We start from the raw sequence: 27,365 nt of genomic DNA, 5'->3' as shown, positions 1-27,365 counted from the left end.
AAGGTAAAAAGGTATGTAAAGGTAAATGTAAAACGTAAAAGGTATGTAAGGTAAATAAGGTATGGCATTCTTACACAATTATCTTTTTTTCTCCTGTATATTACTATAAAAAACTGTGCTCACCTATAGGCAGTAAGTTTAATGCGAAAAATACTAAGAAATGTAAAGGGATTTCTTGTTTTTCCCAGTGAGAACCCCCATTCCCCAATGGGACCTTGCCTTGAGGTGCCCACAGCCACCCTTTTGGCGCATTTCCCCCAAAACTGGCAGCCAGCTCCTGGTCCCCTCTCCCCGTCTTTCCACGAACGAGGAGCGAGCGGCGGGGGCTCCGGCCACCCGTAATGCCACGGAGATCCCCGTTTGTCCCCGTGTGTCCCTTCCCTGTATCCCCCTGTCCCCCTGTGCCCCCGCGCCCGGGTCCCCAACCCCTCAGCCCCAGCCCCGCTCCCTCCCCGCCTCAGCCCCGAGGGCGGCCTCCGCACTCTGCCCAGCCCCTGCGTGCGTCACGGGCTGGCGGCGCCCCGATTGGCTGCGGCGGCCCCGCCCCGCCCGGCCGTGGATGTCGCAGCCGCTTTTCACCGTTGTCGGTTGAAGCTCGCCCCAAAATGGCGGCGGCGGCCGGCGGCGGGGCTGAGGCGGCGGCGGCCAGGCGGGAGGGGGCGGAGGAAGAGGAGGAGACGGCGGCGGCGGCGGCGGCCGACGGGGGTGAGGGCAGCGGGCCGGCCGGCCGTGAGGCGGCGGCAGGCGGTGGCGGGGAGGCCGGAGGAGGCGGCGGGGAGAGCGAGGAGGAGGAGGAGGAGGAGGAGGAAGAAGAGGAGGACGTGTTCGAGGTGGAGAAGATCCTCGACGTGAAGAGCGAGGGGGTGAGTGCGCGGCGGGGCCCGGGGGCGCGCGGTGCTCGCCCTGCCCTCACGCAGCCTGTGCTGAGACGGGGTTTCCCTGAGGAATCCCTCGTGTTGGGGCGAGGAGCCTTCCCCGGCGGCGCTGCTGCTGCACTTGTAACGTGAAACGCGGCGTGCGCGGTCTGCGAGCGAGGTTTTCCCTCTCTTACTGCTCTAACTTCAAAAAAAAAAAAAAACAAAAAACTGACTTTCCTTACTAACTTCTCCTTTTGTCTGCAGCACTGAGGTACGCCTTGCTGTTACGCCTGAGCTGCAGGAGTGCCTAGATGTAAGGTGTTTGGGCAGGGTAGAATATAATGGGGAACTTGGAGGTGGTTTCAGGGTATATTTAGTGAGAGTGGCAGAAAAAAATGCAGGAAGACCGCTCAAAATAGAGGGACCGCTTCCAGTTGAAATAACTAGCTCTAGAGATCTTCTTGGCACGGTTTAGGAAGGAATATCATACCTTAAAAAGGTAAAAAGCAGGACTGGTTTGGTTGAAGTTCTTCCAAAATTTCTTGAACTTCCGAAGCAAAAAATAATAAAAAAACAACGATGGTCTTTTATAAAGTGCTTTTTGTATCTGCAAATTGTTCGTTCTAGCTAATTACGCTTTTGGTTTTAGGCTTCAGTCAGGTATGTGATGGCATGGAAGCCTCCCTGCTTAGTGTGAAACGTGAGGATTTTGAAGCCCTTAGGTCATGGAAACCTCAGGTGAAGAGTTGCTCATGCATTCGTGGTGCTGTCATGAATAGGCGGTTTCATGGTGCAGTGTCTTGATGGCTTAAGAATGTTGGGCTTTAGAGGTAATACCGCATTTCTAGTTCTGCCTGTATAAAGTGTCAATCAAAAGAGTGGGTCTGGCTTGAGTAGTTTTTCTAGCAAGAGTAGTTTTTTTGCAGTGATGGCAGTGAAAATCAGTGTAGTGGGGGCAAGGGGCAACGTACTGTTCCCACACGCTTCTAAAGAGCACCAGGATGCCTGGAGTACCCTCTCTTAAACGTGTCAGTGGCGTCTGCTGGCTCGTGGCAGCTGGTTCTGCTGCAGGCCCTGAATGCTGTGTGCTGGAGGTTGCCAGGCTGGGACAGAGCACTGAGCATTACTGTGTGCGTGTGCCTCACCCGGTGCGTGCTCGCTGTGGCCTCGTAGCATGGGCTGTCATTGTGCCAGAGCGCCTTTCTGTTGCTATTCAGTGTGGTGCCACGCTCCTGTGCTTCAGATGTGCCGGACAAGGCAGGTAATCGCTCACACCTAGTCCTAACATCTAAAAGGAGTGGAAAAAGCTGCGTGTTACGTTCAGTGGAGCATACTGTGTGTAGTCCGCTTTGGGCCAGCGATTCCCAGGTGAGTTAGGAAGCCCAAGGAGATGCTGAACCAGCAGTTGGTTTCGTGTGCTGTGTGTGCTCGTATGGGAGAGCCCAGAGCATGGCACAGAGCAGCTCCTGTCACCTCTGCTCTCAGCGTTGCTGGAGCTGGTGGCAGCACGGCAGGGCAGCGCTCTGGGCACAGGGTCAGGCTGGGCAGCTGGACTTGCTGGTAGATGAAACACTAGCTTGTCCTACTTGAGGCAATTAGCAATAAAAATCTGGAAATATTATATTTAGAAAGCCTTTCAGGCTGCACTAAAATTCTACTAAAATAACAGGTACCAAGGCAAACTGTGACATTTCCCCATAGAAATGGGTAGCGTTAACTCTGTTCTTTAATGAGGTGGTGATAGGAGTTCTAGCCTATCACTGGCTACTGTAGAAGTTACAGCAATGTAAAAATGTTTTGGCGTTTTCTATTATTTATAAGTGACAGAAGAGAAATAATGTGGAATAAATTAATTCTGGCAGATGAGGGAAAGGCTGTGTATACATCTTTAATATGATGATCAGTCTCCTGCCTTCACTTAAGCTGCTTTTTTTTTTTTTAATCATTTGCTGTGTAGTGGATGTAGTCGTTCAACAGATAGACCTACGTTTACATGAGATTTTGTTTTAGCCAGCTTTCTCAACTAATTAAATAACTTCTGACTGCTTTTGTACCTGAGTTACAAGGCATAATGGTAGCTGTAGCTAGCTGAAGGAATGGAATAACCCTGTGCTGTGGGACAGGAGGGAGGCAGGCTGCGGGAGAGCACCTGGGGGTCCCTGCAGGCAGGTAAGATGAGCAAGAGTCAGCAGTTCCCACAGCATGAAGAGCATCGAGGGTGATGCTTCCTCCTCTCTTAGCACCGCTGAGATGCCCCAGGAGTGCTGCGCTGAGCTCTGGGAGAGACATGGACACGGCAGAGTGAGCCCCGTGAGGGCTGTGAAGGCAGCGTGGGGACCTGGAGCACAGGGCGTGCAGGGAGAGGCTGAGAGAGTGGGGCTTGCTTTACCCTAGTAAAAGAAGCTCAGGGGTCATCACAGTTGTGCCTACATCAGTTTAATGGGATGGTGTAGGGAGAGCAAGGCCAGACCCTTCTCAGGGGCGTGCAGTGAAGGGATAAGAGATAGAGGATGCAAGCTGGAGCACAGGGCAGTCTGATGAGATACAAGGGAAAGATTTCTTGCTTTTAGGGGGTGGGGGGAGCTCGGAGGGGTTGTGAAATGTCCATCCATGGAGATCCTTAAAACTTGACAAATTTCTGAGCAGCCTGATCTAGCTGGACCTACTTTGAGCAGGGCATTGTACTTGTTAGTTCCAGAGATCCCTTGCAAGCGAAATTTTGCCGGTGTTTGTAACAAGAAAGTTACTTACTAGTTGCTGCTTTCATGAGGAACCATGTTAGAAGAGAGAAAGAGACAGGTGAATGTTATGTTTGAAAACTAATTCCTCAATCAAGACTGTATGGCTAAGCTAAAATATAAGAGGAAGTGTTATGTTAATGTATCTGAATGTAGTCTTTTTTCATTTATTTATTTCTATTTATTTATTTTTATTTATATGTCTGTGAAGCAAAATAACGAGGTTGTAAGCAGGTTTTATAGTTTTCAATATATGCTGTATATATAAATACACTTCTTAGAAGGTCAGTGGTGTTCAGGCAAAAATAGAAAGTTATGGAAATAAATATTTCTAATACTAAGTGTCAAATGGCAGTTCTTCTGAAACTTCTGTTGTCCGGGCTTGGTTAGCAGTGTAGGATCTTTGGGAGCATCACCAATCTATTTCTGAAAGAGAGAGATACTGCTATTTTGCCTCTCGAAAGGTATTTTGGTTAGCACCTTTGTGAACTTCTTTTTCAGAAAATAAGTTTAGGAACGGTTATGTTGCCTTGTATTCATTATTACCCTTTTAATGGAAAATGGACTTTCTTAAATTTGCTGCTGGTCTTTGTTATACAGGCGCCTAAAGAGAATGCAAGTTTAATCAATGAAGGGGACCCCCTTGATTTCATGGGACATGACTCTGCTTTTTGGTTAAGCTCGGTGCACACAGCCGAGAGTTGCCACTTGACAGCATTATGCTCAGACCAAGCCAATAAGCCTTGTCTTGCAGCAAGAAAATAAGTCTGTATTGAGAAATACCAGAATTCGGACTAGTTTATTTCGGAGAAAGGCAAGAGATACTTTGAAAAGTGCCTTTTTCTTTTTTTTTTTTTCCTCCCCCTAATGGTAAAAGACTTTCTAATCTAGTGGAAAAACTTGGAGACTATAAGTTGTGATATCATCCTACAGTGAAATCAGATACTGTTGAAACAATTGGTCTAGGGCTGTCGTACCATCTTTTACTGATGTCTTTGTAACCAGCTTTGGGAGGCCCACAGTCAGGTTTCGCCTAGATTTGACTTGATCTCATTGAAAGATGCTTTTTTCCTGAGCAATTGTTACCATTTCAGTTTATCAAAAGTGTCATTGCTTATAAATCTAACACCTTATAAATTCCAATTAAGAACTGTGTGAGTGGTGTTATTACATTATAAATCTTTAGGCTTTAAGTTCTTCAGCAAACAGAAGCAATTAAAACTTGTACAGAAGAAATATTAACTTAATTTTGTAACTGTCAGGAAATCAATTCCAGTAAAATGACGGGGAATGTATGTGCATTGAAGCTGTGTTTCTGACAAAAATCAGGTAATATAAATATTTGGGATAAAACCACTCCAGCTACTGAAACTTCACAACCTCTTGTGTTCAGCATGTGATGCAGATGGAAATAATTCTAGGAATTCTTACTTCAGCATGAGGTTGAATTCCCATTATATTCATTTTCACATACACAAAATAATGCATCCACTTACATCCACAAGAATGAAGTACATTGCGTAATGTTATATTTTATTAAATATTTGCTTTTGGTTTTTTTTTTCTTGCAGGGTAAAATTCTGTACAAAGTGCGGTGGAAGGGGTATACCTCTGATGATGATACCTGGGAACCAGAGGTTCATTTGGAAGATTGCAAAGAAGTGCTGCTTGAATTCAGAAAAAAAATTGTGGACAATAAGCCTAAACCTGTTAAAAAAGATGTGCAGGTGTGTTTCTCCTTCTGTTATCTTAAAATGAAGACAAATTCCCTATCTAGGCTCTGTTAGTGGGGGACACGAGAATGGAAGACATTTGGGATATGGAATTAAAGAAAAATATTCTCTTTGATCTAAAACTGTTTTGTTTCAGCAGAAACTGAACGTTGCTGCTGTTGTCTGGTTAAGGTTTTTTTTATTGAATTGACAGGCTTGCTTGTAGAATCGAAATTCATTAAAACTTTATTTCAGTTTCTAATGAGACTCTATAAATGATGTATTGTCGTTCTGCTTTGCTTTTGACAACAAAACCAACCCCTTTGCCTGCCCACAGGCGTATTGTCTTGTCACTGAAGCTGGACGCTGCTCGTTTCACCCTACTGCTTCGTGTAGCAGGTTAAATTAATGGATAACAAGCAAAAATCCATTAGGTAAGATAGGAATACAGAAAAATGAATTTCAAGAAGGCAGCATATGGCTCTTTCCTTTTTTTTTTCTTGTTCATTTTTGTTTAACTGTTCAGTCATTTTCAAAGTCATGTATAAGAATCTGTTTGAAAGCTGCTGCTTCTGAGAAACCTGCAGATAAATTTTATGAAATCAGGTTAATTGCTGTTGGTGTAAAAGACCTGTGATTTAATTCTGTTCTGTAGTCTGGCTGCTGGATGTCCAGTTGCCTTGGTTTCCTTGTTTATGTATTGATTCTCTTTCAGGCAGTTAGAAATATGATTTAGGTAAGTGAGCTAGAACTGTGTTTACAAATTTTACAATTTGGCAGTAAGTAACATTATTTGTAATGTTTAAAAAGCAATTGACTTTTGCAAAAAGCATCACCGCTGCCATTTCTGGATGGCTTATGGTAAAGTGATACAGTTTAATGAGGAAATAATTTTTTTTATTTTTTCTGTCCCACATTTTAGAAACTTACTTTAAATGATGATGTATTTGAAGCAGAATCTGACAGTGACCGGCAAAGTGAAACAAAAGATGATGTTTCACCAAAGAAGAAAAAGAAAAAGTCAAAAGATGGAGAGGATAGAAGTCCAGATGACCCGAAGAAGAAAAAGTCAAAGTCTGCAAAACTCAAAGAAAAACCCAGAACAGAATGTGAGAATTCCTCAGATACTGTGGTTTCAGATTCAAAACCAAAAAAAAGGACTTCAGAAACGAAGGAAGATTCAAAGGACCCTAAAAAACAAAGGAAAGATGATACTAAAGAAATCAAGAAAAAGAAAGGAGAAGTTAAAGATGTAAAAGTAAAATCGAAAGAAGATTCTAAAGAAAATAAAAAATCACGTAAGGAGAAGCAAGATGTTCAGTTTGACTCCGAATCAAGTACTTTAGATGATGCACTTTCTCAAGGAACTGATAACGAAGCTTCAGATTTATATTCTGAAAATAAAGAGGAGAAACAAAAGGTAAAATGTGGAAAAGAGAGATTAGAACAAGAAATTGCTGAAAAAGATGGCATTGCTGACAGGCATCTTGATGGATCAGCAAGTAACGAAGATGATAGTATTGAGGTTAAGGTTAAAAGAAAGAAGAAAAAAAATCAGAAAATTGAAGATTATAAAGACGAAGGTAGAAAAATAGAAACTAAAGATACCTATTATTTAGAGAAGAAGAGCATGCACAAAAGGCAAAAAGGTCAAGAAAAAGTAAAAACTGTAGCCGCAGAGTTGGAGAAAGTGTCAGCTGCTCCTGCACCAGTGCAGAAGGGTTTGAAGTTGAGCACTGATGAAAGAGGACGCAAGTCCACGGATTTAGCTGGGGAGGTGAGCAACGTTACAACATTAGGGTGGTGCTGGGGGAAGGGGTTAATCAAACACACTTGAGGTAGAGGTACTTCAAGAGGCTACTGTTTATGATGGCAAAGAGAAAAATACGAATTGGAAGGTTAACGAGGTGAATAAAAAAGGCTCACTGCCCAATCTGTAGGCCAGACTGAAAAATTTCTAGATTCTGAACGCAGGAAAAAGGGGGAATGCTGTAGGAGAGGAGTGTCTTTAGGTGTGAAAATACAAATTCCTGCTGTTTGTTATGCGTACCTACTTAGAACAAATCTTACTGTTCCAGAGACACGTGCTTTCATTTTCAGCCTCTTGTTTCCCCTAGCTTCAACAGTAGGGCCTCAGTTTGACTTTCTTCTTCTTGCATAGTAATGTGTTCAGTCTTGTAGCAGCTATCCAACACCGCGCAATGAAATGAAGTACATTTTTGAGGTAAGATGAACACTTGATCTCTCTCAAAAGCCAGCCACTCAGTTATACTTTACATGCATTAGCACCTTGTGAAGAACGGAATGCTGAAATTGCTTCGAAACCCAAGTCTCTGAGATAATTGTGCAGCTTGTCTTGTCTTGTTAGAATTCCTGTGCTGCTTACAGGAGATGCTGAGTTGCACGACTTGGTGTCATGGTAACTACAAATGCTGTACCCGTTCTGACAAATGAACTAATCAAATACCAATAGAATATTTAATTTCTCTGATTTAATTCAATCAGGAAAGCAGGGTGGTAAAAGCAAAAAAGAAAAAAGTGTAGTGGGAAAAAAAGCATTATTTCTAGAAAGTTTCTGAGGAAAAACTACTCTTGGAGGATTTTTTTTTTCAGCTTCTTGAGACTATTATAATATAATTCGCAGTTCTTAAAAAATTGTCTGCCCAGAGATACCCCTTTCTGATTTGGCTGCAGCCAAAATGCCTTGATACTTAATGGATTTTATCCCACTTCTTCTGAGGCCATAACGCCGTGGTGGCAAGTGCCTTATTTCTGTAGGTTCAGCTGTGGTCCTCTGCTTAAGACTGTTTTATGTATGGAGCAGGCCACCTTAAACATGATCAAGTTGATTTGGGATAGAGGATAGAAATATTACGTGGACTAATCTCAAGAGTAGAGCTACACAAAGTACTGTTTTTGCAGGAGCTTAGTGGTGAAAGCTCTTGTAAACGAAGTTAAGCAATAGCAACGAGGCATAGCTGTGTCTAACAGCTATTTAAATAATCCTCTCTAGACTATTAACTAACTGGAATGGTATGGCCCTGTAGTACTCCAAGCATTTTATCATAGTTTGAGGCTACAGCATTCATAAGAGAGCAACATCGGTGGTGATAATTGGATACATCTTTGGAATTCTGTTTTACTTACCAAAGCGTGAAAATCCTGTCATCCCAAATATGAAGAAATCAATAGCAGGTGGAAGCTTTTGTTTTCTTTTGGCTTTCCAGCCAGCACTGTCAGTAAAATGTCTGCATGTCTTTCTCATGCTCATGTTGCTGGTGCTTTTAGATTAAGGGTACTGAGGAACCATGGAAAACATGTTGCTTTTTGCTCTTTCTCTCTGGGAGGCTCAAACAATGTTTGCTGTAACTGGCTAGTTGTTCTCCAGAGCAGCTGTGGACTCACTACATGGGTGGGTTTGGTGGAGAGCTTTAGGGTGGTTTTTTTTTTTGGCTTCACAAAGTTGTCGGCCTAATCAAATAATTCTTTTCAAATAAAATTGTCGCATCGTTCTCGGCTACCTGTCTTGATTGTGTAGCTCTGATTACAGAACACTGTTACCTCAATTTGTAGCACAGTATTCTGTTTGAAGTCATTTTGTATGCTGAACCTTCCTTTCCTTTTGATTTACCTCCAAAAATAAATGTGCAGGGTGCATTGTGCATCTAATCAGTATTAGAGATCTGGAGTAGAATTCAAGATAACTGATTATAACAGCCTTTGTGTTCAGTAAATACTTGGTAATGGTTTTAGTAAATCACTTGTCCCCTCCTACTTTGGGCATCTGCCTGGGACAACAGCTGTCTGTGCTGCCAGTTAATCACGTTTGTGATTAAAAGCTGGAGTTTTGTGGGGAAGGAGGGGGAGAAAAGGAGGGTTCAATGTTACAGCTCTGCTAACGCGTTATTGTATACTAAATTAATTTAATTCTTTACCTTTCTAAGAAGTGGTAGCATTTAATGATAAATTCAGTCTGTAGTGCTTTGGTGGACTTATTCCGGTGGCAGTTTTCAGAAAGCCCGTGCTATTCGAGTTAGTATTGGGGCTGATAAAATGCTGTGCCAAATAGCCTTCTCCCTCCTACTCTAAGGTTTGGAGTCTGCTGACTGAATGTAAAGAGAGGCTTGGAGGAGAAGAAGAAAGGCAATCTTTGGTGGAGGCAATTGGTTTCTTTTTTTGGTGCAGTTGATTTTATCTGTACACCTGCCATGAATGTATCTGATACTGGCTAAAGCTAAGCTCAGTCTTCTGTGTGGATAGAATAGGTTCTGGTGGATGTTTTTTAATTGTGCATTTTTCACAAATGACTATTGCTATGTTGTGCTGTATGTGTAAATTGGAAAACCTGAAGCCTTCCATATATAAATGTCAAGTTTTCTCAGTTACGGTTGAAGTCAATTGTGTCATAACTGCCTGGAGTATGGTGCTACAAAGGTCTTAAATACTTTGAAATGATTGCATCCTACTCAAGTTAAATATCGGAAACAAATGAGAGGTTCATAACTTTGAATTTTCTTCCTGCAAATAAGCGTTTATGATCACTTAAGTACTTTGAATATTTGTGCTTCCTTGATCTGTAGTCTCCTTATTTTGGACCAAGGGATTTTAGTTGTTTTATCCCAGTTTTAGTAGAGACAATACTTTTAAGAGAAGCTTCTGGTTTCTGCTTGCTTTGTATTCACAAGTGATGTACCACCTAACATTTAAGACTTAAATAGAGAAAGCTTCCTGGTCTGTTTTTTTTTGTCTTTGTGTTATATATATATATGTACATGCGTGTATATCTGTCTGTCTCATTTTGATGAATTGTAAAGCACCATAATTTTAAACATATGCTGGTTTCGGCACATGCAAGCACCTTGCATGACTGGGATGCTGCGAAAGTCAGAATTGAACTTCCTTAATTTAGAAATAACATCTTCTCTCTTACTAAAGAAGCCTTCATGGAGCAACTTCTGTCTCACCCATTTAATTCTTTCCTTAGGAATGTCCACAAGTCCTTTATATGCAGTTTTCAGTAGTATTAATTGTGAATATATGAGATCATTAGAGTAGTGAAAGGAGATTTATTTTCCTTTTTCTCTCTACCACTTTAATTTTATCTTTTTCTTGATATCAGGAGAAAGAAATAAAGAAACCCGAAATAAAATCTCAAAAAAAAGAGCCTGAAAAAGAAGAAAAGAGCAGAAAAGAACAGAAAGGCCTAAAAAGTAAGTGCTAATTGCTTAAAAGAGAAGGGGAAGACCCTTCAAGGCATTCTCCTCTGATTCCTACAAGAGCAGATACAGTATATTGCTGTAGCACATATCAGAAACGCCAATTTCTGCTTTTATTTTAGGAAGCAAAAGCCTTCTCTGTTATGGCTTTGTTAATGTATGCTTCGTGAGAACGCTGTATGTACTTTCATGTATGAGGCGTGAAAGTGTCTATAAAAACATGAGAGCCTTCTATACAAGTCAAGATTTTGCCCTTTTTCATTTAGTACTGTCAATTATGCTTCGTTATCATGCTGTTAATAGCAGTCTTTGGATGAATTCCTCCAATGGTGATCTATTCCCAGAATTGTTTTGTTATCACTCTTAAATACACATTGTCTATTTTTAGAGTAACTTGTAGAGGTTCACTTCACACAAACTTCTTACCTGGTGCTTTAGCCATGTTGGGTTATTGTTCAAGCCTTAAAATAACAGAACAGGATGCTTTGAAATAAGAAGAAAAGTGTCTAGGTTGTGCTTCTGTTCTTTGCTGTTTAATAGAGTATTAATGTTGACGCACTTGATCTCAGTAAAATTCTGGATGATTTTGTTCAGGATAAATTTCCTCGCTGCTATGACAAAGATGAACTGAGAGGAAAACTAAGTAGCTCCACCTTTGGTCATTCTGAATAGGTGTGGGAGGAGCTCTGGTGCTTCAAATAGTTATTGCCAGAGGAACATTGTTCACTTAAAGGATAATAGATGCTTACAGTGCTCAAGAAAAGTAGTAACAGGCTATTAATTATTGTTCCACATACAGCATGTGTCCTTTGTTTATCACAGGTAGTGAACCATATTTTCAAAGTAGTAATTTATGCATGATTCTAAACTAAATTTGTTACAAAGACGATGGTACTGTGTAGAAAGCAGTCAGAGCCCAGACTTCCAGGGTATTTGGAGGTGAACTTGCTTTCTCTGATTTTGGCTTATGCTTAAGCTTGCCGTTGTGCTTCAGCAATGATTAACTTATGAAAAGAGAATAGACCTTTTCTGAATGGACTCTGGTCACTCACTTAAAATTTGCTATGTAATAGTCTTTAGTGGCTCAAGTAGTCACTCTTGGTAACTGTCTTAATATTCTAGGCCTTAAGGACATCAAAAGTGCATTTGAATTGTTTAATGTAGCTTCAGAAGAAAAAAATGACTATTCTGAGAATAACCGCAAACGAGAAGAATCTTCGCTAGAATATAAATTCATAGAAGAATTAAAATCAAAAGACAGCAAGGTGTACAAGGAAAGGAGGAGCATAAGAGATGAAACAGAAACATGGAATTACATTGCTGCAGAAGGTGATCGGGAAGTAGTGGATGTGTGTCAAATGGAGGAGAACTCTGGTGAGCCGTAGAAGCAAATCTAGGAGAAAGCTGAGCACTTGCATTTAATATTTTCTCCACTCCTGCTTGCATCTTTCCGTGCTCCAATTCTTGTTTCCCCTGGTGGCTATAATAATGTTTTCTTTTGAAAACTCATTGATAACTTCTCAGCTTATCAGTGTGTTTCCAGTGTATTCCTGCTATTGCCGTAACGGCGTTCACCATCTCTGATCCCTTCAGCCTAACGCTGTAGAACAACTAAACGATTTCTTTCAAGTAAAAGCTTTCTGTGTCTGCTTGTAACATGGCTGCCATTGTTTGGAACCATTTCACACTGGCTTCCAGAGTGTTTGAATGAAAAGTAGTATGTTGTGCTGCTGCTCATTGAAGCAGTGAATGATTTGGAAACCGATAAGTTACTAGTTACTTATTTTATTGTTTTCTTCTGTGAAATCAAATATATGATAGATGGCAAGCAACAAGTGCTGAGCTTGGGTATGGACATGCAGTTAGAATGGCTGACACTAGAAGACTTCCAGAAGCATCTCGATGGAGAAGATGAGAATCATGTCTCAACAGAACCGATATCCAGCAGTAAGTAGTTGCTGGGAGGAATGGATGTTTATCTGGCATTTCAATGTGAAATATCCTATAGCTGCATTAAATTTATTTTCTAGCACTCCTGAGGGATGCTGTCAAAAGTGGGGATTATATGACAGTGAAGATGGCACTTTCTTCAAGCGAGGAATATAATCTGGATCAAGAGGTAAATGCTCTGTAATAGAGCTGTTGAGGGGGGTGGGCGGGAAGTACAAATGTGGATTGTTTGAAAAGCTATGTCCTGCTAGTAGCAGACTTCTGTTTCAGCTTGGAAAAAGCACTACGGGAGAAAGGGGAACACAGAATACAAGGTTTCATTATTTGTTCCCATTTCTTCCAAAGAAAAAGTGAAGCTTCATAGAAACATCCTAGTAGCTGGATTTGCAATGGATTTGCCCCCTGGATTTAAACTGAATAATAAACGTAGATAAGTGGTAATAAGTGTATATAAGTATACATATACACAATAAGTGTATATAAGTGTAATAAGTGGTATAAGGAATGATGATAGCTGGCAGATAAGTGCCTGAAATATGTAAAATGTCTATACATGTGAAAAAAAAATGTAGAATTTTCTGTTCAGCAGACTGGGACCACTTCACCCCATGAATAATTTTTTTGCCAGTTTTTCGTCAGCTGTGTTCTTACTGGTTTTCCTTTCAAGGGTGTATTTTCCTGTCAAATAGTACTGCAATTCTCTTTTTGAGAACTAAAATCTTTGACGTCACGATTTTCACCAGTGACCTTGTGCAGTCATATTACGTAGCATTTTGAGGACTACATTCTGTAGTGTGGGAGAAAAGAAGATGCCAAATGAACAGTTGAGACAAGCACATGTTTTTTAGAATTGTAGCGTCTGATGGACAATGCAAGGAGTGGTGAGGAGACTGGCCGCACACAGGAATCTCTTCATATTTTTCCTCAGATAAAATCCAAAAGCTGCGTTGTGGTAGCAACTGGCTTAAGCCAATGGGTTTTTCTCCAGTGGTTGCCAGTTTCTTTTTCCATTGTCATGCTGTCTTCCCCACTGTCACATACCTTGCTGCTTTTCATCCTGCCTCGTTCTGTTTTTCCTTCTTGTTCGGCTCGTTAGATTTATGAAGCTCAGAGTGTGAGGCCTGTGGGCGAGGGAAGTGGGAGGTGATAGTTTGTCAGCATCTGGCAGTCATCTATGTGTGAATTCTTCTGCCGGGGAGGAGAATCGCTGTGAAACCTGTTGATGCACTTGCAGTCTTTCTCTTGTGGCTTTGATTTATCTTCAAGTATTTGGCAATGATTGTTGTTGTAGGACTCGAGTGGAATGACCCTAGTAATGCTTGCTGCTGCTGGTGGGCACGATGACCTCCTGCGGGTCCTAATCAGGAAAGGAGCCAAAGTTAATGGTAGACAGAAAAATGGAACAACTGCGTTGATACATGCAGCTGAAAAGGTTGGCTTGTTTTCCGTCATATTTCCATCATATTCTTGGCTCTTCTATGTACGTGCAGAAGTGGGACCCAATTTTTTTCTGCCCCTTTAGCTGATCCCCAAAAAGCAGTGAGCAGGGTACAGCACGGTGACCGTAAATGACCTTTCAGTGTCTGGTTGCTGTAGACTGAACAAATTCTGAGAGGTGATAACAAACCCTACCCTTAGTAGCCACTACCACAGGGCTGCTTAGAAGGAAAGCTGGTGCAAAGGGTGTCTCTAAATTTGGCTTTGATGGGGGCTGAAATTTTTGGGTTAGAATTGCTTGTGAATATCTTTTGGATTCACAGTATCCAGCCTTGGGAATCTTTGAGAGCAAATCTCTGATGAAGAAGGGCTTATTACTTGACAGTTGGGGATAGAGATGGTGGCAAGCTCTTCTTAAACAAAGTCCAGCTTGATTAAAGTTAAAGGATGTTTCATGGTGCTCTCTTTTGTTCATGTTGGTTCGTGAGCTTTCCAAGTACAGGAGATATGAGGCCAAAAGAGAAAGCTTGATTCCAGCTTCATCATCAGTGCAGGCTTTTTTTTTTTTTTCCCCTGCAGTGTTTACTATTACCAAGTTAAGTAAAAAGTAAGAATTAGGAATGCCCATGGCTATTTATTTGCGAGAGTCTAAAATGAGCTTTATGAGCAGTGGGAGAGAACAACTGCAATTGTGACATGCATCATGCTTATATTTTGAAATGAAAACTGAATATTTTATATTTACTTGTCTTGTGGTTTTGTGTTTTTAAGAATTTTCTAACAACAGTAGCTATTCTTCTGGAAGCTGGGGCATATGTGAACATGCAGCAGAGCAGTGGTGAAACTGCTTTAATGAAGGTAAATTCAATGTTTGTCCTGATGCAGTTTAATAAGAAACAATGCTTGGGAGACTAATAGAATATAGAAGACATAAAAGTGCATTTGCAGAGTTGATTTAGTCAGGGGGCACATACTACATTTAAAATACAAGTACTACTCATAGTTACTTGAGGCAGTGTTTTAATCCATATTTTTTTAATGTACTATTATGTCTAAACAATGGATCCAGATACCATCAGCTTACAGCGTTAAATGTGGCTTCTCATCTCTTCCACTGTTTGGGTCAAAGAAATGTGGACGTGGTCTTTAAACTGAGATAATCGGATTGTCAGCAGGGAGACAAAAGCTCCACAAAGGAGAATCTTCCGCAGAATGTTGCTGTGAAATGTTGACTTCTGTCTTTTTGTCACTGACTAGAAATAAAGTAACTGGTTTACAGTCTCCTTCCCACAGCACGTTCTGCACCTTTACTCCCTCCAATCACAAAGGAAAATACCTATTTACTTACATTTTTGTTGTTGTAATGGGAAAACTCTGAGACCCTTAAAACAGTCTGTGCTCCTCTTAATAGTTTTTGGGTTGTATTAGTGAATTCCACTGAAGTTCCCCTTCCTGATTAACTTGCTCTGTTTTCATGGGGGCTGTTTACAGAAGAGATTACAAAAGGTTTTCTGTCCAAGACAATGTCGTACTGTTTCTCTCTTAACCTCCGCGAGGCTCAGAGTTCATATCTTCTGTAAGGAAAGTGGTGACACGCTTGTGGTTTCCTCAGTCACTTACGTCCAAAAGCTCTTTGCAGTTTGTCTCCCTCCGTGAACATGTTTTGAGCTTCACATTTCTTCAACAATATTTTTCTAGTTTGATACACAGCTGTGCATACTTTCTAATTGGCATCCTACAGTGACTTATTCCCTGTATTTATTTGCTGTGCAGATATGAAGAGTTGGGTCTTAATTTCCCGTAACTTACTGAAACAAGTTTAGCCACGTGTGGATAAACATACCGATGTGTTTATCAAGTCACTCTTACTTAACTTGAGGAGTTGGATCTTACTTCTGAAAGCAGGGGGAGGGAAGTCTTGGCAGTTCATTTTTCTCAGAGGTGATACATGATTTTTGTTTTGGTGTAGGGTTTTTGTTTGGTTTTTTTGGGGGGGTGGCAGAGGGGGTATTGGTTTTGTTTATTTATACGAGATTATGGATTGAAAGCAGATACGAAAGTTCAGGCCTTAAACAAATTTCAGATGTTGATTTCTGAAAGGCCTCGTGAGGATAGAAATTTATCTCTTCTGCCTTTCCCTAATTCTGAGTGAGATGTTTGAAAACAAGCTGCCAAGATTACATTTGCGTTCTTCAAAGTAGAGCTTTATTTAGCTTTTCCTGTACCTTTGTCAAGTCTTCAGTTGAGATGCCCTGAAATTCTTGCTGGAGGTAATGTTGATCAGGCTTGGACACTTACACAGTTGAAACAGTAACTGTCTAAAATGGCTAAATTATTTGGGGGAAATTCTACTAGTTTATTGCAAATCTGAAGTAATGTTTGTGAGATGCCTAGAAAAGGACGTTTAGAAGTGTTACATCAGTCATCCCGAATGCTTCTGCAGAAGCCTGTTTGTTCAGGTTGCAAGGCAGTTTACAGGTACTGTGCTTGAGCAGATTAAATCATGTCATAGAACTTTTTTTTTGTCTTTTTAGTAATGAAATCCACTTGGCAACCCTGAGTGTTGCTACTTCTGTGGGATCAGGTGTATAGCGTTGCCTGGGTAAAGATGAAGTATTCATGTAGCATGATCCTGAGTTAGCAGGATTTGCGTTAGTGTTCACTGGATGCCTACTTAAACTTGTTTTCTGAATTGTAACTAAATTTGGATTTTGTTTCTGCAGTTCTGCTTTCTTTGGTGTTATGCTGTTCTAACGGGATTTTTGTTGTCGTTGTCCATCCTTCCCTTTTCTCTCTCTGCACAGGCGTGTAAAAGAGGGAATTCTGATATAGTGCGGCTTATGATTGAGAGCGGAGCGGACTGTAATATTTTGTCAAAGCATCAGAACAGCGCACTTCATTTTGCTAAACAGTGTAACAACGTACTGGTGTATGAGCAGCTCAAGAGTCATTTGGAAACGTGAGTAAACTGTACTTTGAAGTTTGTTCTGTCAAAGTTGGAAATACTAGGCCTGTCATAATTTGAAGTCACGGGGAAGAGGGAGAGAGTTCTGGAAAGAAGGCATCTGCTTTGGGCACAAAGCTAACTGACAAATCACGTGAAATATAAACTATGTGAGCTAACAATTAGCAGGAAGTTACTTAAACACTGTGTAAAAAGATGGAGAGGAGGAAAAGGGAATTAGTAGAAGATTCCTCAAAGTAGAAATAAAGCAATCAGAAAAAAATGTAAGCATAAGTATTGGACAGTTGAATGTAAAATCTTATTAGGGCATGCAAAGTAAATCATTCATTTAAAAAAAAAAAGTCTTTTTTTTGTGGGGGGTGGAGGGGGGGATGGAAAGGGGTAGAAGACAAAAAGTACCTGAAAATAGCAAATAATTAGGGTGTTGTTGACCCTTAAGTGTCAGTTGTGAGCTGAGACTTCAAGAGCTCTGTGCTGGAGAGGTAGGTACAGCTAACATTCCGGTAAATGATGGAAATGCAAACCTTTATCATGCAACAGAATGGCCAAAGAGCAGTGCAGTGTGTGTGGTGTGTATTCATAGAATCACAGAACGGTTTGGGTTGGAAGGGACCTTACAGACCACCCAGTTCCAACCCCCTGCCATGGGCAGGGACACCTCCCACCAGACCAGGCTGCCCAAAGCCCCATCCAGCCTGGCCTTGAGCACCTCCAGGGATGGGGCATCCACAGCTTCTCTGGGCAGCCTGTGCCAGGGCCTCACCACCCTCTGAGTAAAGATTTTGCTCCTAATGTCTAATCTAAATGTACCCTCTTCTAGTTTAAAACCAGCCCCCTTTAGGTACTGGAAGGTTGCTGTAAGGTCTCCCCCGAGCCTTCTCTTCTCCAGGCTGAACAACCCCAACTCCCTCAGCCTGTCCTCATAGGAGAGGTGCTCCAGCCCTTCTCATCCTCATGCTCCTCCTCTGGACTCGCTCTAATACATCCCTGTCCTTTTTGTGCTGGGGGCCCCAGAGCTGAACACAGTGCTCCAGGTGGGATCTCACAATCTCATGTGGCCGTGTGATTGTACTGAACTGTCAGGTGAAATACGCAGAAGGGATTAATAGTGATGCGAAGTAGGGACAATTTAAAAAGTGAAGAGAGAGTAAGCTCTTGAATGTCTCTTTATCGGTTAACTATCGGTTCTTCCAGTGTATCAGAGCAGAAGTTCTTAAACCTGCAGTCTCCGAACTTGAATGACCTTTAGAGAAGGTCTCAGCTTCTGCAGCAGGTGAAATATTGCCATGAGTGCCCTGTGTGGTGCCAGAGGAGTATTGTCTCGGTGCAAGGTCTTTTTGTTGTTTTATGATGACTTTCTTTGTGGTTTTTCTGTATAATACAATGAGACCAACCTATCGGGTGCCTTGTAGTCAGAGCTCATTCTCTCTGTTTTAGTCCACAGAAAACTGTTCCCATCTCTGGTCTTGTTTCCCATCAACTAACTTGTTAAATCTATTTGACAGAAACTGCCTCTTAAATGGTCACTGCTGCTTGCTGTAGTACTGCTAATACTCTTACTCTGTTATGAAGTTATTAGTAGTCTTTCCTTTATAACCTTATAAATACTACATTTAAGAATACCAAGTCTAAAAAAAATTAATATTAAGCAAATATATAAGTAAATGTTCCCATATGATCGTTGTGCTGGCGTTTACAATGGAGGTTAGGGAACCCTTCTGTAAGGTAGAGAAATTTGTGGATTGTTTTGTGAAATGGCAGTAGAAGACATTTTAGTGCAAACCAATAAAACCTGAATATATTTCTGAGGCTAGGGAATATTTGCCCATGATATCTAAAGGAACTCAGTTAAGAAGTTAGATTGGTTGAGGTTGGCAGGGCCCTATGGAGGTCACCTGGTGCCACCCCTGCCCAAGCAGGGACACCCAGAGCAGGCTGCCCAGGACCACGTCCAGGCGGCTTTTGGAGATCCCCAAGGAGGAGACCCCACAGCCTCTCTGGGCAGCCTGTGCCAGGGCTCCGTCACCCGCCCAGCACAGAAGTGCTGCCTGGTGCTCAGAGGGAGCCTCCTGGGTGCCCGGCTGTGCCCATGGCCTCCTGTCCTGGCACTGGGCACCGCTGAGCAGAGCCTGGCTCCGGCCTCTCTGCACCCTCCCTTCAGGGATTGAGGGACACGGATGAGATCCCCCTGAGCCTCCTCTTCTCCAGGCTGAGCAGCCCCAGCTCTCCCAGCCTCTCCTCACAGCAGAGATGCTCCAGTGCCTTCATCATCCTGGTGGCCCTGCCTTGGGCTCTCTCCAGTATGCCCAGGTCCCTCTGGTACTGGGGAGCCCAGAACTGGACCCAGCACTCCAGGTGTGGCCCCATCAGTGCTGAGAGGAGAAGGACTGGACCTTGGGCACTAGTCTCCAGCTAAACTTCCCAACGCTGACTTTTTGCTGAAATAACATGTTCAAATACGGTTTGATACTGGAGGGGGTGAAGCAGTATTGTGGCACCAATATTTTTAATGCACCATAGTTTTTCTGAGGTATTGTAGATCACTGTATTTAACTTCTCTCCCAATCAGGTGGAAACTATAAGGAAGCTATATGACTAAACTAAAAAAAAAAAATACGAAGTGTTAAAAGCATAAAAACTAATAATAATTTTTCAAACATAGAAAATTTAAGTGAGCAAGGGCAGTTGAAGTAGATAAATTAAATTCTCAAGAGTTAGGTTTTGAAGGCAATGGCAAATACACAGACAAATGTGATCTGGCACGTGCTGTTCAGTATATTGAATCTTTCTTGCATTCACTGTTTGATTCCTTTCCAGACTGTTTAGTATTTAAAATCTGCCATCTTCAGGTTTGGCTATGCTGGATGATGTGTTTTGTAAGATCTTGAATGTGTAATTTTGCCAGTGAAAACGCAGGTGAAATTAAATACTGGTAAATGCAAAGTGATGTCCATGGGGTTTCGCTGTAGTTGTGTGAATTACACAGAGTAAAACAGCTCCTGTGAATTTAGAAGGCTTCTACACTCACCATAATTACCTGAAAATACCAACTCAGTGCTGCCTTTTCAATCAAAAAGGAAGATAATACTGTAGTAGTGAAGCTGAAAATAAAATCTAAATCCATGTTGTCAGAAGGTCTTTAATAGCGTGTCCCATTCCGTTCAGCTTTTTGAAAAAACAGATGAAGCAAAAAAGGTAGAAGGAAAGTAGAGATAGTCAGAGATACAGAGCAGAAGCGGGTCCCCCTGGGGCAGTTTGAAAGCTCAAAATTTTATTTTTTTAATTGTCAGGGGAAAAAAAACATGAGGCAGGTTCTAGAGGCTGTCCATTTAAATGATTAATAAGTTTGAAATGGAGAAGTATTTTTGCACAGGAAAGCTGAATTATGGATTTCATTGCAAAATGTTCTGGTCCCAATTGTATGGGAATTAAGAAGGGATTAAGTAGATCTGCGGAGAGGTGCGGTTTGGTTTTGGATGCCTCTAAATGGGATTGCTGGAAACTAGGGCAGCATACCGCGAAGACTGCTGTTTAATTCCCCTTATTTATATAGTTCTGGAAGCTGGGCTGGGTGGGCTTCTGGGCTTGCTTTGGTATGGCAGTTCTGGTAGTTTCTTTCCAATGAAAAACCTCAATTTTTAAGGCTCTGTGGGTGGTGATCTCAGCCTGGCATGGAGGGGAGCTGTGCTCTGAGTCATGGCTCAGAAAGCTGCAAAGCGGGGAGTCGGGACCTTTGCCTTGCAGAGGCATTTAAACCTCATTTGTGTCAAAACAGCTTTCCAAAGAGGATTACTTGATAGCTGGCTTGTAAAAGTGCCAAATACTGTAGGTTAATGGGGTCTCTCTTTTGAAGGACATCCTGCGTGCTTAATTTAGCAGCCCCTGCCCTTCCCAAATGCCCATTTTACTTATTTATTTATCGCTGGGGGGCTATTTAACGGTAGAATTGCTGCTTTTTCACTGCGTTTTAATAGAGCTGGGAATAACTGGGAATTGCATTCCTCTAACAGTACGACCAATAAAAATGTGGGACTAATTTACCTAACCTACTTGCAGTCAGTCTGTTGTTCAGCCGTGCTAGGGAAGCAGTTTCTGTTCAGGCAGCTGGTACGTACCTGATTTTTCGGCAACATCTTCCTACGTAAAGAAGTGTGTGGCTAGTGAGAGGTTTTGGTGTCTGCTGTAGTGGACTTGTCCACAAAAATAAATAGCGGAGACCTGATGGATGAATTTCACAAACAGATCTCTTGATAAACTGTTTAATTCCCAAAGTACTGGGACCTGGGGTTCATCTACACACAAACATTAGCGATGAAGCCCTGAAAACTGGGAATTCAAAAAGGTGATCTGAAATCCTTTTTTGTGTCGGCTCTGATCAAGTCTCTGTCTGGTAAGGTAACTTACTATGTGATGATATACAGGCCTCACTTCTTCGCTCTTCTAGGCTCTCAAGAGTAGCAGAAGATACCATCAGGGACTATTTTGAAGCTCGTCTTGCTTTACTGGAGCCAGTCTTCCCAATTGCGTGTCATCGTCTCTGTGAAGGGCCAGATTTTTCTACAGACTTTAACTATAAACCCCCACAAAACATCCCAGAAGGTAGGGACTTTGTGTTTCCTACTTTCTATTTTTATTTTTTAAGAAGTAAAATAGTGCATGGAGAAGCTGCGTTTTAAGTATGTTGTAAGTATCTGCTATGTGAAATTGTTTTATTATAGTACATTGCATTACATTGGGGATGTTTTTTACATTCAGATTATGGAACGTAGAAGTTGAAATTAGGAAGCCCTGCTTTAGGGAGAGGAGGAGCATGTTTTAACACATTGTGGGTGGGTTTTGTGTATGTGTGTTGGTGGTTTTGGTTTGTGGGGGTTTGGTTTGGCTTTTTTTTTGTGTGTGTTTTTGTTGGTATTTTTTTTGGGTCACCACATACACAACCTCTTTCTTCAGCTCATGTGTTGCATGAGCTGTGTGACGGGTTTGCCTTCAAACAATTGATAATCAGAAATCTTAATGTAAGAGTACTTTAATATTTAGAAATCTTGATGTAAGAATACTTTGAGAATCTAGTAGTGGATCACCTTGTTTTGTATGCAGTGCCTAACACACGGGAATCTTGGTGTACAGTCATGACACTATTGTGGCACAAAACCAGCTTAGAAAGACTGTAAATAAAAGAAGCCAGTGTCACCCAACTCTGTTTTGCCTATGAGCCCCTTTGAAAAGCTGAGGGTCAAACTCCCAAGATACTTAGGAATGCTTCTTCATTCTGTCAGGAATCCAGAGAACAACTCTGATGCTCTTTTTAGCTGAGTCATTTTTTTCTTGCCCTTTGAGTGTATCAGGGAAGTACCTTCTGATACTGACCTTTTTTTTTTTTTTTCAAAATAATACATTAACGTGATTGAAATACTACTAAAACTAGGATTGTGAGTGGTTATGTCTACCCAGTTGTTATTCAGAGTTATAATAGATCTTCCATTTTTTTGATGATATGCTTTGTAGAATTAGGAAACGTTACATAAGTTTATATATGAAAATGAGGTATTTGTGGGTATTGAAGACAGTTGCTTATGAATTCCAGTGCAGTTCTTAAAAATCTGTAGTTGATTGAGCTCAGTTGTCCTTACTAGGAAAAAAGACAACCCAAGCTACATGAAATTCCGTAACATTTGAGATAAATCTAAAAACACAGAAGTGAACTGTACCTGAGGATTACTGTATCCATTTTGTTTTCCTTTGTAATAGCCACCTGAAGCTGGTCCTGCTGCCAAAAGACCTTGGCTTTGTGACCCACTCAGTTGTGTTCTGTGTTTGGGTTGTGCTTGGGAGATCAGATTTTGCATGTTTGCTTTTTTTTCATATTGCTTCAGTGCTCCATTGGAGTTTAATATTTATACAAATGATAGAGGTACCTAACTGTTTGTATTCAGAAGTTCAGTGTATGCGGTTGTTCTAAATAATGGCTCTTGTTTCAGCTTCATGTGACTGAATTGCATTCCCTTTTAGGATCTGGAATTCTTCTCTTTGTTTTCCATGCAAATTTCTTTGGTAAAGAAGTCATTGCTCGGCTCTGTGGACCATGCAGTGTACAAGCTGTGGTTTTAAACGACAAATTCCAGCTCCCTGTGTTTTTGGTAAGTCATCGTATAACTGACTGACTGTAAAACTGCTCTATGAAGTCTGTGGAACAACCTGGGAAATTTTAGAGCCTTAATTTGGATTTTGAGTGTTATGCAGGCTTTGTGGTGGTGATGGTGGTGTGTGGTGATTTTTTTTGTTGTTGTTTACTCATTTAGTTTTTATTTTTTATTTTTGAAATGAAAACTCTTTTGTGTGTGTATAAAGAACTGCAAACCCTGTAATATTAGATTCCATAGAAAGTTGTGACTTACAAGACAGGGGCGTAGTTGTGGGCAGCCTGCCCTGTCCCTGCTTGAGCAGGGCTTGGACCAGGTGGGCCCAGAGGTGCCTGCCCACCTCAGCCGTCCTGTGATACTGCGACCTCGGGACTGAGGGTTTGAGCAGGGAGGTCAGAACTCTGAGTCTGAAGGTGTTTTACTTCCCAAATTCACCTGGCCTCTCCAATTTTTGACACAAGTCTGTTATTAAATATAACTGCTTTGGCCTGTTTTAATGAACTCCCTCATATTTCTACTGATTAATTTAAATTTCTTGGTGTTTTTTTTTCTGTTAAACGCATCACTGTGCACTCGTGTTTTTTTCTGCAATTATGACAAAGGTTCTTTGCAGTATATGCAACTTTAAAACAAACGTATGAACAGACACCCCCCTGCCTAGTTTAAACGTCATGTTCTGTTATTTCAATTCACACCACACTTTTAACCATATTCTGCCACTAATTTTGTTGATTTTCTTTTTCTTTTTAGGATAGTCACTTTATTTATTCCTTCAGCCCTACTGCAGGCCTTAACAAGCTTTTTATACGGTTGGCAGAAGCTCCTACTGCCAAGGTACAAGATGCTCTTAAATGTGTATGTTAATTTGTTGTACAGTAACTCTTCTGCGGTATAGGTGCTTCTAGTTGTATGTTGCAAATGTAAAACCAAGGATATCCCACTGTCTTCTCAACCCAGTTCCTATCAGGAACTCGTGCACTGGGATAAACTAATGTTACAGCCAAAAATTTTCTCCATCTGTATTGTGAATTTAATGACAACTGCAGGGAGTGACAGCTATTTTTTGCATACAGATGTTTTTACTTGTGCATTTAGAGTTTGGAAGTATTTACCAGGATATGCAGTGTGCTGTTGAATAGCCTGTGGTGTCCTTTGTGGGTGCTTCCAGGTGGCTTGGGCAGTCGTCCCACTGCATGTTGCAAGACGAGTTACAGATCCTGTGTAGTAGGGTTTTTTATGGAAGATGCACTAGTAAATTTTCTAGATCTTCATATTTAAGACTTAGATTCTTAAATACTTTATTGTGCTCTTCATTTTTTTTAAGTCCATTATGAATAAGCATATTCATTTGAAAGTGTATGTGCATGTCTAGTTCATACTCTTCCTTTTTTTCCTCTTTTGCTTGTGACTGAGCAATTTCATACATGCCTTTTCTCTTGCTGTTGTATTAGCAGAAGTATTCGCTACAGCCACACGTGAACAGTCTGTATATGAACCCTTTGCTTTTGCTTTTCCAGGTAAAGCTGCTAATAGGAGCGTACAGAGTGCAGTTGCAGTGACCTCACAGTTGCAAACGTGTTGAGTGGACCGACACTTTTGGAAATACTTCTGATTCCTCTGTTCAGAGACTGACAAAGCAGTTTGGAACTTTTTGGCACCACACTCTTAGGACTAAGTTCCCATCTCACTGTCGTTTGTTGGTATTCATATAGGAAAAGATGTGTTGGAGAGCAGCTGAGTATGCTACACTGGTTGGGACAGGGTTGTCAGCATTTTTTTTACCTTGTACAGACGTAGATGTAAGTATTTGTGCCAATACACACAATTCTGTTTTTCTTTAACTTGTGGAGTCCAGACTGCGTATTTCAGCTTTTCCACAATGTGGAATGGTGCATATAAGAACTATTTAAGGTAACTAAGTAAAATGTTTTTTAATAGAAGGATCTTTTCCATTTGTAAACTACAGTTTTCTACTTACTCTAACTGTAATGTTTCTATGTAAAATGCAGAATTGTTGTATTAGAGCCATGGGTAGAAGTTACACTTTAAAGTTATTGCATTAGACTTAACCTCGAATTGCTAGGGACTGCGTTCTGGTTTGAACCTCTTCCTGCTGTTGCTTCCTGATAAGAAAGCAGGCATGCTGAGAGGGATTCCCTTCGAACACACAGTTACCTGCATACCTGTTTGCAGGTATGAAGAAAGGCGTCTGAATGGACTCAATTTGCAGAGGACTGCGGTCAGATTCCTCGTTCCGTCAGTGCTTTAAAACCAATTTTGTATTAGAGAAGCAACTGATAGTTTTACAGGCATTTTAACTTGGGAATTTTTAGTTAAGTGGCATATGGGAAAACAAAAACAAGCTGTAAACAGCAAACCAGAAAACTCGCTAACCTACCTTCAGTGTGCGGGCAGTGCTTTTTGTAGATGAGAAGGTACAGAGGGTTTCAGATGTTCTCAGCCTGATGAGAACACGCATTGCCCTCTAATTCAGAAGTTCGTTTCCTGAGTGCAAAGAGCTGCTATCTTTTTTTTTTAAATGCCTCATTTTATCAGATGACAGCAGTTCTGTAATGGTTCTGTGCTATAATATACAAATGTAGTGCTTCTGCATGAGGTACAGAATAATTTTCTTTGTAAATTAAACATCTTGAAAAGTAAAAGGGAAAAAAAAAAGAAAAAAAACAGATTGTGCCTTTGCTGTTCTGGTTGCCACAAGTAGTTTACATGCCACTATGTGCCTATATTGCTAACAAAACTATTGTGGATAAATTCTTTAATGTATTTGAGTGCTCACCATCAAAATGGTGCAGCTGTATCCTTTTAAGAACTGTGACTTTGTATTAAAAAGTTCAGTTAGCCAGGTTTTAATTTTTGGTTCTTGAAAGTTTAGAACTTTCATAATGAGAGATGCCAAATTATCGTAATGAAGCACACTATTTCAATTTTGTGGAATGTCACATTAAGCTATATGAAACTAGAACAGCAACACGACATACTCGTTTCTGTTTGCAAAAAGACTATTTTAAATCCAAACAGTATTGATGAGACGTTAACAAGTCTGGGTTTTGAACAGACATGTTACCTCCACCTCTCTGAAACACGTGAGATACCTCATTTTGCTAAGTATCAACACCTGAGATGCACAAAAAGCGCTGGCTGAGAATCAGGTTTGTCCCTACCAGCACTTGGGAATTTTGTGTAGCTGCGTTTCTTCTTAGTCACTGTTAATGAACTTTTAAGCATATTATGAAATAATCCTGGAAAATTAATAAGGGTAGGGTACGTTCTTAAGTGTTTCCTTACGTTGGCGTGATAGTTGTCATGTGTGTGGCTACCATTTCCTCAGCTCTCCCTGCATTGTACGCTTAAGAGTATAGCGCATGCATGGTAAATGCTGTACAGCACACCTCAGCGGTAAATGTTTGAGCTGTTCAAGGACTGTGCAAAGATGGGGACAAAGGGTTTTTGAACAAATGTCCATATAATATTTAGATGCTATTTAGAACCTGTTGTACAGTCTAGCCTAAAAATGTCTAGTACTGCTCCAAGAGTTGGCATAGCAAATAGTTGTCAAAGGTGGTGTTGGGGGGGTGATTTTGTGTGGTTTTTTTTCTTTTTCCTCCCCTCCCTTGAGGTGTTTGGGAAGGAGGGAGGAGTTCTACAGGACTGGGGAATAAAATCTGAGTTCATAAAGCTCTTATTGAGGGATGGCTTTTGCAGCCATCTCTTTTGGTTGGGGATATAAAGTTTAGATCCCTATTTAAGATGCGTAATAGGTGTATGAAAAGATGTTTAAAGCTGTTACTTGTCTGACTTTACTACGTTGGTTTTTATCTAACTGCTAAGTAAAAAGTTTTGGTGGACAAAGGATAAAGAAAAAGTAGCTATAATAAAAATCACTTCTGTAGGCACTGTGCAGAAATACTTCTGAAGTACTTGTGTGGTTTTTCTTGCTGCTATCAATCAGCAAGGCTGAGCAGCTGGGCTTACTGTGAATGGCAGTGGCAATTGTCCTGATGGCTTGGATTCATTGTCTTTCACCACTGCAACAGCAGTGCTTCTGGTCCTGGCGGCTTTCACAGGTACTGGAGGCTGGTGGGTGACAGAGGTGGCTTTCTCGCAGGTCATCTGTGCTTTCTGCATCCATTTTGTGAAAGGGAGATGCTGTACAGTGAGGAAGTGATGAAGGCACTGGAGCATCTGTGCTGTGAGGAGAGGCTGGGAGAGCTGGGGCTGCTCAGCCTGGAGAAGAGGAGGCTCAGGGGGATCTCATCCGTGTCCCTAAATCCCTGAAGGGAGGGTGCAGAGAGGCTGTGGGGTCTCCTCCTTGGGGATCTCCAAAAGCCA

The 27,365-nt window shown here is 41.3% G+C and overlaps 2 protein-coding genes across 2 annotated transcripts in view; both read left to right on the top strand.

Moving 5' to 3' along the window:
* The window catches only part of PARP4 (poly(ADP-ribose) polymerase family member 4), a 57,934-nt gene extending 52,632 nt beyond the window's left edge, over positions 1-5,302 (top strand). Inside the window, exon 36 of the mRNA XM_083804854.1 lies at positions 5,167-5,302. Within this exon, the coding sequence (XP_083660980.1) occupies positions 5,167-5,171 (5 nt within the window). The 3' untranslated portion in view covers positions 5,172-5,302. The remainder of the gene's footprint in view (positions 1-5,166) is intronic.
* MPHOSPH8 (M-phase phosphoprotein 8) lies at positions 197-26,942 on the top strand. The gene is made up of 14 exons (XM_083805006.1): positions 197-863; positions 5,167-5,322; positions 6,230-7,084; positions 10,427-10,517; positions 11,646-11,897; positions 12,345-12,470; positions 12,554-12,642; positions 13,765-13,905; positions 14,682-14,768; positions 16,715-16,869; positions 21,320-21,474; positions 22,885-23,012; positions 23,766-23,849; positions 24,533-26,942. Exons 1-14 carry the CDS (start codon positions 342-344, stop codon positions 24,572-24,574), a joined length of 2,883 nt encoding a protein of 960 aa, XP_083661132.1. The 5' UTR covers positions 197-341; the 3' UTR covers positions 24,575-26,942.
* The last annotated feature ends 423 nt before the right edge of the window (positions 26,943-27,365 follow it).

The sequence above is a fragment of the Anser anser genome (genome assembly GCF_964211835.1).
Source record: "Anser anser genome assembly, chromosome: 1".
Classification (NCBI taxonomy): domain Eukaryota; kingdom Metazoa; phylum Chordata; class Aves; order Anseriformes; family Anatidae; genus Anser; species Anser anser.
Note: the sequence above shows the minus strand (reverse complement) of the source record. Positions and strands in the feature narration are given on the sequence as shown.

Excerpts from the sequence above, each read along its gene's own strand:
- MPHOSPH8 (XM_083805006.1), top strand. The coding sequence starts at position 342 with ATGCCACGGAGATCCCCGTTTGTCCCCGTGTGTCCCTTCCCTGTATCC. Across the intron at positions 13,906-14,681 it reads TGATACATGCAGCTGAAAAG|AATTTTCTAACAACAGTAGC; the intron begins GTTGGCTTGTTT and ends TGTGTTTTTAAG. Across the intron at positions 23,013-23,765 it reads TCCAGCTCCCTGTGTTTTTG|GATAGTCACTTTATTTATTC; the intron begins GTAAGTCATCGT and ends TTTTCTTTTTAG.